This window comes from Pelophylax lessonae (assembly GCF_965119305.1).
Source record: "Pelophylax lessonae genome assembly, chromosome: 1".
Lineage (NCBI taxonomy): Eukaryota > Metazoa > Chordata > Amphibia > Anura > Ranidae > Pelophylax > Pelophylax lessonae.
The window spans coordinates 471,524,581-471,535,118 of record NC_138768.1 but is presented as its reverse complement, the minus strand read 5'-3'; the positions used below and the strand labels follow the sequence as shown (position 1 = coordinate 471,535,118).

The window sequence follows — 10,538 nt, the reverse complement described above, 5'->3', positions numbered from 1 at the left end:
GCTGACGGCATGCACCAGGTGTTCCCCCGGGGGTGTTGAAACTTGTGAGCAAGTATAAGCTAAATTGGCCCCGGGGATCCAGCCGTTCTCTCTCCCCTCCGAAAAAGCTGCGCACTTAGCACACGTTCATATCAGCGCCGAGCATTACTGCATTAATTGGTGCATATATAATCAATACAGTGAAAGGCATATATCTGCGTATGACCAGGGTGTTGAAATGAGTGATGCAGATAAGGTGCAATAAACTGCAGGCAGAATCTCACAGATGACAGTGAAGCAGACAGGGTGCAATAGTCTGCAGGCAGTACCGCACAAATGTCAGTGAGGCTGACAGGGTGCAATAGTCTGCAGGCAGAGCCGCACTCATGTCAGTGAGGCAGACAGGGTGCGATAGTCTGCAGGCGGTACCGCACAGATGACAGTGAGGCCTGTAGGGTGCAATAGACTGCAGGCAGTACAGCTCAAATGACAGTGAGGCAGACAGTCCTTTCCGGGAGAGGGTGAGTGCACACTACAGCAGTAAGTGAAGATGGTGTTGGCACAACTGTTACCCCTTCTTGTACTGGTTGTGTTGGGCCTGCCGCTTACGGACCGCAAACACGGGGGGAGATTAGGTGGGCCGCAGACGGTTCAAGTCCCGGTATCAAGCGATGCGTACCCCACCTGCGTGGTATAGGAGGTGTGCTGGTGGCTCCGATTCACCTCACAATGGTTATGGCAGGAGGGATATATTGCAGGGCAGCGCTGGGCCTAATCCAAGATGGCGACCGGGGCCTAAGAAGAGAGCGCTGGGGTGCAGGGTATGGATTCCCGGGGGAAGAGGAGCCTGCTAGCTGTGGTGGCGGAATGGTAGGCGGGATGCCCCCCTTGAGCTGTGTCCTACCTTCGCTTTGATAGCAGCTACCCGATTCCACCTCCGGAAGCGGCCGCCGAGCGGTACTCGAGGCCGCGGCTTCAATCCCGGAGGTAGGCCGCAAACGTCCGTGCGGTTAACCCGCTCGTATCCCCGCAAGAGTGGCCTCAAATTATTCGTGGGTTAGCGGGCAGTCCAGCCAAGATGAGATTGTGGCCGTGGGAGCAAGGATTGCTGAGATATCAGCGAAGATGTAAGGTAGGCCTCGGAGCTCTATAGAGAAACGTCCGCACGGCCTCACGTCCAGGACACACCCCCGACTTTTTACCTTTCTATGGACTTTTGATTGGATGTCCTTTTATATTTGAATATTTTTCACTTGTATGTAATGAAATTCTAGAGTATATTGCCCATATTTAATTTTTGACCTATTCACTTGCTCACCTACTCACTATCAAAACATTTTTTTGAGCACTTTTATTGATTAATTTTGAGTATTTAATGAGTTTTTATGCACTTTTTTCACTATTTAATTTTTTAACTATTTATTAGTCACCTATTATATGGTCTATTCATCTACAAGACCCATTTGTATGCACATGGTCACTTACACTTATCTACACTTATTTAATATATATTTAATATTATATTAATATTTATTATTGAAAACGTATGCATCATATTTGTGAAATATTGGAGTCACTTATCTATTAATTTATTGGTTTATTTATATATTTTTATCTATTTATTGTATTTATTGGGCATTGTATCTTATATTACATATTGCTATATACTGGCATACTACATATTTATATCTCTCCCCTCATATATTCATTTAATGTGCAAATCCATTTTGGCAGCGCTAATTACCTCCACCCTCAGCTAGAACTCCTAAGGCGTCAGCATACCAAGACATTTTGGACAATTTCATGCTCATAACTTTGTGGGAAGAGTTTGAGGATGGCCCCTTCCTGTTCTAGCATGCACAAAGCAAGGCCCATAAAGACATGGATGAGTGAGTTTGGGGTGGAGGAACTTGACTAGCCTGCACAGAGTCCTGACCTCAACCTGTAAGAACACCTTTGGGATGAATTAGAGTGGAGACTGCGAGCCAGGCCTTCTCTCAAACATAAGTGCTTGACCTCACAGATGCACTTCTGGAAGAATGGTCAAACATTCCCATAGACACGCTCCTAAACCTTGTGGACAGCCTTCCCAGAAAAGTTGAAGCTGTTATATCTGCAAAGGGTGGGCCAACTCTATATTGAACCCTATAGACTAAGACTGGGATGCCATTAAAATTCATGTGTATGTAAAGGCAGGCGTCCCAATACTTTTTGTAATACAGTGTAGCTCTTAGTGAAAAAGAAAAGGAGACATTTAGAGGGTGGCATCATCCTTGTATGATTTTCTTACTTACATAATTGAATCAGTATTGATCTTAAGTAACTTCTTTTGTTTTATACTTCTCTTTTCTGTTTAAGAATTTTCCACACCATTTCCAGTTTCTGGACCTCTACTCTTGTGTAATTGCAGCTTGCTCATTGTGGGTAAGAAACAACAGTTAATTATGTAATATAAGCCATTACCAGAAAGCTATAAATTTCCAGGCTCTAAAGGCATGGCATAGCATAGCATAACATTGAGTAACATGGATCATCTGCTTGCATTAGTGGCAGCTTTGTGTGTATGCCAAGTGAATGGGGGTAAGTAGTACATTTTAATGCAGATGTATTATCCATTCTATATGTTTGGCAATATTTTGTATTTATAATTTATGTTTCTGCCAGAAACATGGTGTGCTAATGACTTCTAGCTTTAAACCAAACCTATGTTTGAAGGTACCATTAGTTTATAAATCTACCCATAGACATTGGTGTGTTGGTTATATTAACAAAGTTAAAGCAGTTAGTTGGTCCCGATGTTCATAAAACAATAGTATGTAGAGGTTATATATTGCATAAGAAATATTTTTGAAGGAATATGTTTTGTATAACACATTACCACAATTCAAAATGTTTTTAAAAGAAACATTTGATTGATTGGGGGAAACATACTCAGAACCAAAGCCAACCAAGGCAATACATTGTTATTATCTGAAATTGTATAGAACAATTTATATGGAACGTCTTATTTATTTATTTTTTTTAACCATTATATTCAGTGTAGGGTGTTACTAAAGGATATACAGTTTACTCTTTGAGGCCGGGTTCACATATGTGCGGCTACGGTTCCTAGCATGGGGTCCGGTGCGTTCCTGTTCTCCGGGTTCAGGTGTGAATCAAGTCCACTTTTTTGCCTAAATTTGCACCTGACCCAAAGATGCACAGGACCCTTTTGTAATGCGGACCACGGCCGTTCCGGACCTATGTGAACAATTTGCATAAATGTGAACCTGGCCTGAAAGTCAGTTTTTTTTTCAGTTTAAGAGGTGCATATTATAAACCTAATGCCTGGTACACATGATAGGAATATTTGACAAATAATCATCCATTTTTTTGCATGCCAGACTCATATCGAAAATGAAGAGTTCACTGAATTTACGAAAATTCTCATACCACAGAATAAAAATTTGGAAGTGATGTATTGTATTTGTATTGTATTTTCAAACAAATGGATTAAACTAAAATCGTATGATCTGGTATCGTACAAGAATAATGTTTATGCTTGTCCCATCGGATGATCGGCTCTCGTAAGCTGTGTACTAACGATCAGATTATCGTATGATCGCTTTGAAAGCAGTATTTTTTATACGATTTTCTGATAGTGTATACAGGTAATTAGGTATACTGCTCTGGGGTCCATTAGCGCATACTTTAGTATACAGTCTTATATGTATTTGAGTGCATTTCCCTTTCAGTTTTGATGTCGCTAAGCTCATATTTCATAAAGTCCTTTTCAGGTTCTTCTCACATGCCCGTGGTGGTGTTTTAACTAACTTTTGGCATACCTTATAGTCAAACTGACATATTTAAGCCTGCAGCATGATTAATTAAACGTTTAGGAAAAGCCCAAAAAAAGAATAAAAAATAATGTAGTTACACTTTAACATTAGAAATATGTCCAAAGTACACAAATGTAAATAAAAAAAGCCAAAGATTCCCATTAACCCTTGCATGCATATTGCAAAACTATAGCATTTATTAGAAAGAAGGGGTAGGTAGAACCAATGCAAGAAAAGGGTGTCTTGAGCACAACTGGATGAGATGGGGTCCCATTTATTTATTTATTACAGGTAAGTAAATACTGCTGTTAATTTACACAGTTCTTTGTATATATATATTGTACATTCACATCAGTCCCTGCCCTTTCAAACATATACTAGGGCCAATTTAGACATGATCTAATTTACCTACCAGCATGTCTTTGGAGTGTGGGAAGAAACTCAAGCAGGCATAGAGAGAATAAAAGTAGGTAGTGTCATGGTTGGGATTCAAACCAACAACTTTGCTGCTTGTAACATTAATTAGTAAAGTAAACCTACTTTTACTTTATTTCTATAGCTAAAAAAGCTGTTTTGAAATTTAAAAAAATGCATATATATTTTAGAAGCTAGGCACAACTGATTGTATTTTAATAAAATTATTTTCCAGAGGTGGGATATATTTTAATTTTCATATTTTACCCTAATAATGGAACATTGTACACATACAGTTTTACTTAGCCCAAAGAGCAGTAGATTAAATTATCATGCATATAAAGTGAAAGCAAATGCATTACAAAGTATCTCATATTTGTGTCAATCTGGATATTTACAATAATTATTTTACATGTTTTTATTCTTTATTTCATTGATATTTTTACATGAAATTAACTGTTAAATATTGAAAGCCCAATATTATTTCAGGAAGTATGATTTTTATCTTTACTTGGAACGGCTCCTGTTCCCCCCCCCCCCCCAAACAGATACCTAAATAAACCTACTATCAACACCAACGATTGATATGTAATAGAGCCAAATCCACTTGCATTTGTAAATGATCCTTTAATTACAAATAAATGTAAAGCTAATATTATAATGTGATAATATAATGTGCATGCAGATAATAATATGCGTGTAAATAATGCACAGTAATAAAAATAAGGCATGCCATCCTTTGCATATCTTTTTGAGGATTAGGTGTATTTGGTAGACATGTTGGGATTTTACCAACGTTTGTTAACAGTAAAAGAAGTTCTCTAGTATGGTCAGTTGTTAGACATTTTCCATGTTACAGACTGCCTAGAAAAACCATACCTGCAAAAGCTATAATTAATATTATATTAATCTTTTTTTAGTTTAGGAATACATGAAGCACAGGATTTCATTACATTTGTGATATCTCTTTCTAGGATCCTTCAATACTGAAATTGTTGGGGGAAGGGAAGCCATACCCCACTCACATCCTTACATTGCCTCCCTACAGGTCGAACAGGAACATTTCTGTGGGGGATCTCTAATTGCCCCTCAATTTGTTATGACTGCTGCCCATTGTCTATCAAAAGAGTAAGTATCTAGTTAAATAAACTTAAATCTTTTCTTTTAATCATGTTATGGTTCTTGGTTGCCTAATCTTCACAGTGCTGCCTTACTAGTGGCATACAGACTTTAGCCATAATGCACTGTACTTGCACCTACACACCTAGGTCTTCATTTACTGTAATAGAAAACCTGTCTGTCTGTGGATGGACTATTAGCTGAAGTGCATGGAGACCACGGTGTATATGTACTAGTACAGCTTTGATGATTTCTGAAGAGTTGGATCTAGAGGCTGTAGTCTGTCAGGAAGGCCGCACAGTGAAGATCCTCCATGCCGGGATGTTGAAAGTAAGTGTAACCTATACTGAAAATGCTGAGGGGAAGAAAATAGGATAAGTGCAATAATAGTGCATTTATGCTTGAAGTCATTACATTCCATACTAGTAAAATATAACACTGAACTCAGCATAGTTAAGCAAAGTTACTTTCCCACACATTTACCTTCATAAGCCTCTAATATGTCAACCTATTGGCACATTTAACTCCCTACCATATCAGACTACTTCAGCTCATGATACTGATTTTGCCCAAAAGATATAGAAAACTAAAAAGTCTGATCTATCATCATCTATTCCTACAACCACTTAGAATCTATAGCTTTGCTTCTCCACTCTGACCCCTTTATTAAACCTTCCTATTTATCCTTTCTTTCTCTACAGGCATTTTGCCCTATGCCATCATATGTACAATTGTGTCAACGATATTGAAGAATAACGCTATTTTTAAGCATCTTAAATTTCTAGCTTCGTCCCAATTTATCCTCTTCAATACACATCCAAAGTGCTTGAATATCTTGTCTTTAACAGACTTACTGTAGTCCTTCAATCTTAATTTGTACTTGATTCTTTTAATTTTGGATTTTTGCTGGGCACATTCATTAGAAACAAATCTTATTAAGGTGGCAGAAGACTCCTTCAGATCAATTTCAAAGGATTTCTTTTTCTGCTTATCTACTTTGATCTCACCTGTAGGATGAATCCTTAGACCAGTACTAGTTCTTTTTCTTCCCCAAAAATTTTATTTTCATAGCAGTACATACCATCTGTATATAGATGATATCCAGGCATACATTTCCACTAGTGTTGTTTCATTTTGAACTTCTTTTAAATAATTTGTTTTGATTGGTTTAAATAATCCATACACTTGACCAAAGTATAGCTAACCTAATCTTCATCTCTTTTCCACATTCCAAACTGATCCCTGATACCTTTTTGCCAATGTATCCTACATCTGTCCCTTTCACAGCACCACCAAAATATAGTCTTTCCTTGCTCAGGAGACTGTCAAAGTTCTAGTTCATACACTCAAAATGTATTTCCTTGACTACTGCCTACTGTTTAGTATCCACTAGTTAGTTTGCAACCTTTACAATTTACCAAGGCTGTTGCAAGACTAAAGTTGGCCATAAGAGCTGGCCTGGAGGCCAAACATTTAGACAAATCTAGACAAATCTCCCAGTGCCGATTTTATATTTTGACAGCAGACCACACCAGCTGTCAAAATACCTGAACATTGCCTTCATCTGATTGGATACAGCCACTATTTAGCCAACAATTCTTTGCCCAGCACCTTCCATTTTTTCAATTGAAGGATGTTGGGCAGGAGGGGGCTCACAAGGCCACCCACTGAGCGAATGTTGTCTGGCTTAACACGAATGCCAAACATTGCTCCATTTAGGGCCAACTTTAAATTAGATGTAAAATCTACATTAATTTTCTATACATTTTGTTTTGTAAATGTTATCTTATTGATATCACTCTGTCTGAATAAGTGAAATAAGTTGGTAGGAATTCCACCTGTGCCATTTCATCAACCACGTGGTGTTGACTTCTTGAACTTTCTGGATACACTTTGTAAGCCCCGCGCACATACAGACATATACAAAAATTGTTTCTAGGATAGTGGAATAGAGATAGTTGGGTGAAAGTCCTGTCACATATTGCCTTATGCTCTTTTCCATCTACTGCCATGACATCTCCAAACTGTTCTTTCTGCTTCATCACGGCTCTATTTATGCACTGTATGCTGTATATAACATCTTCTCTTAAAAGCTACAAGATTCCTTTTGAAAAAAAGCTCTATTATCTTAAATTCCTCTCCCTAGACTACCCCTAAATTTAAAGATAACTAACAATCACTCAGGACCCAGCTTTTCAAAACTGCATGTTCACCTCTCTGTTTGTTTAAGAAAAATTATCATTATTCTTTTCCTGATGGAACAACGTACATGGAATACTTTGTCCTACCTTCCCATCTTCTGATGGGACAAAGTACATGTAGTACTTTGTCCTGCCTTCTCATCTTCTGATGGGGCAAACTACATGTAGTACTTTGTCCTGCCTTCTCATCTTCTGATGGGGTAAACTACATGTAGTACTTTGCTTTGTAGCGCCTGTCTCTGGTTCCCAGCACTTTCCCTAGGCAAGCACCAGCAAGTCAGCTCTCTCTGCATTCCTTTTGTCAGAGCTTGCCTCGGACAAGTGCTGGGTGCAGGAAAAAGGCAATGCAAAGCAGCTGTCTCCCTGCCAGTTGTGGTGTCAAGCGGCCATGTGGCAGGGGGGGGGGCACCTTATTAGCTAGTGTTTTAGGGCACCTAAGAAGCTTTTCTTTATTTATTTTATTGACAACAAGAAAAGTAAAAATAAACGGATTTTAAAGGCACCACCTATAGAAACTTAAAAGTATAAAAAAATAAATAAATATATATATAAATATATATTTATATATAACTAGAAGTTTAACCAGTTTAATTACAAAATTGTTCAAAGCACAAAAATAAAACACATGTAAATACATGTATTCTTTTCTGTAATTTGCACTCCACACAAACTGCCACCCATATATTGATGAATAATAATTATGATAGTAGACCAAATTTAGAATCCTTTATTAGCAATCCACAGGTGTTTTGATGTGGCAATTTCTTGACATGTTAGGCAGCTGATAACACTGATTCCTCTGGAGGAATATATAGTACACCAAAGAGCCATGTTAGTAAATCCTTACCACAACATGTCAAAAAATCAACACAAAACCCGAAATGCCAAAATGCCAAAAGAAACCACAATGCATACCACAATGCATACCTTGGCAGCAGTTACCCTCCTCTCATGTGTAGGCCACTGAATTCAACTTGGCACACATGGCGACCACCAACGGACAGCTGTCCATAAACAATAATCCTGAAAGTTAAGATAAAAAGAAAGGGGAGCAGAAACTGCCAATCACTGGCCTAATATCAATTAATTTTGTGGGAGATAAAAATGAAAGGTGCTTTCACACTGTTCTGCTGAGGTTTCCCTGCACTGCAGTTTTTGCGCGGGGTAACCCGTGCTTTCCCATAGACTTCCACTAGATTGGGTGTTGTCGGTGCGTTTTCTGAAATTGCCCAAAAGTCCTGCATGCTGCATCTTTTGTGCACTTTCAGGAAACACAGCAAAAACAACCTCATAGAAGTCTTTCGGAAAAGCGCAGGTAACCCGCATGGAAACCACATTCACACTGCTCTGCACCCATGCTGCAAGGAAACTGCAGCAGGGCAGTGTGAAAGGGGCCTAAAATAATATATGTCCATTTTTGCACACACCCCTTATGATGATGGTAGATAATTACCAGAATAAACATATTTGTCTGGGTGACAGCCTCATTCCTGTGAGCATAGCATAGCATACATGGGTGACAAAGATTCAATAGGAGTATAGAAATCCCTCATATATTAGCAAAACTTATGACCAGTGCTTTAAGTGGCCCAAAAGAGGTGCCGGTACTCTATTATAGCTTATAAATTTTGTCGCCCTCACCCCACATCAGGGTCCCCACAGAGCACCCCCCCTGGCCTGGGCTGGGACTCCGGAGCAGGGGGACTCACTGGTGGTGACTGGTCTGGCTCTGGAGTGGGAAATATTCTTGGGGGGGGGGGCAATTGAGGGCGCAGATGTCCAAAATGAGCGTACTGGTACGCTAAGGCGCACGGAGAGGTGGCGATATGCTCAAGAGCCATATTTGGAAGTGGCGGTACTGAGTACCAGTGCTTACCGGCCCACTTAAAGCACTGCTTATGACTGTCTGTCACCCCTCACAATGTTTCTACAGCCCATCATTATATTATGAGAACCTGCTCAGGGTTTTTATAAAGAAAAATAATGCCAACAAATCAGAGATAAGAGAGAAAAGGGGAGACAGAGTCTATACTTTAAACGTGGATGGCTTAGCTTGTCAGTTAGCACCTGGCCACTGCCTTATGTATTAACAGCACTGCTTCTGTTGCTAAAACCCGCTGTGATCTACAGTATCCTAGAAAGAGAGCATTTGAGACACAAATAACGGAGGATTTGGCTCATGGTAGGAAAAGGTTTTTTCTTACTTCATGAGGCTTGTGTATTCCCTAGAAACATTGAGCTACTGCAAAATCACACACAGATATACATATAAAACATGCTTGTATGGCAACCCTATCACCCAAAATATATTAGAGTGCTAAAGTTATGTGCACTTAGGTCCAGAGGTACCAGGCAATCTCTACTTGTCTCCACCGTCACCCAAAGCAAAGCATAAACACTACATAGTGCTCACCGTTTTAAAATCACATTTATTAAAGCCAGTTTCAATACAAAGCTGACTCACATTCTTTTGTGCACTTATTCCCAGTGCAGTTTATACAGTCACTAATGACTCATCTATCGCCGGTCTGATAAATAAAACCGATAGTTGCTTCCTTTTTCCTGTATGTGTATGATGAAGTCCTGGGTATATGTGCACAAAAAGAATGTGAGTGAGTATTTTATTAAAACTGATATTAATAAATGTGGTTTTAAAACTGTGAGCACTATGTAGTGTTTATGCTTTACCTTGAATGACAGTGGAGATAAGTGGAGATTGCCTGATACCTCTGGACCCCAGAATGGGGGGAAAAATACAGCCTGTGACCTCTGTAATATGCAGGTCATAGATTCAAGGCGAGAGCCCATCTTGATTGTAAAGCACTGCTGGTGGAGGAAATGTAGGCCTGATACACAGTGAAATTGGTGGCACAAGGCCCATAGAAGATTGTTCAGGTTTATGACACAAAACTTTTTTAAATTGGTTGGATGTTTATATATTACATAGACACAAAAGACTTTTGATTGAACACAAGATCTATTGCATAATATTTATTACATAGTTTTA

The 10,538-nt window shown here is 39.1% G+C and overlaps 1 protein-coding gene across 1 annotated transcript in view; it reads left to right on the top strand.

Moving 5' to 3' along the window:
* The first annotated feature begins 2,438 nt into the window (after window positions 1-2,438).
* The window catches only part of LOC309548010 (neutrophil elastase-like), a 17,379-nt gene continuing 9,279 nt past the window's right edge, over window positions 2,439-10,538 (top strand). The window contains exons 1-2 of the mRNA XM_082247992.1: window positions 2,439-2,559; window positions 5,186-5,339. Of these exons, the coding sequence (XP_082104118.1) occupies window positions 2,505-2,559; window positions 5,186-5,339 (209 nt within the window). The 5' untranslated portion in view covers window positions 2,439-2,504. The remainder of the gene's footprint in view (window positions 2,560-5,185; window positions 5,340-10,538) is intronic.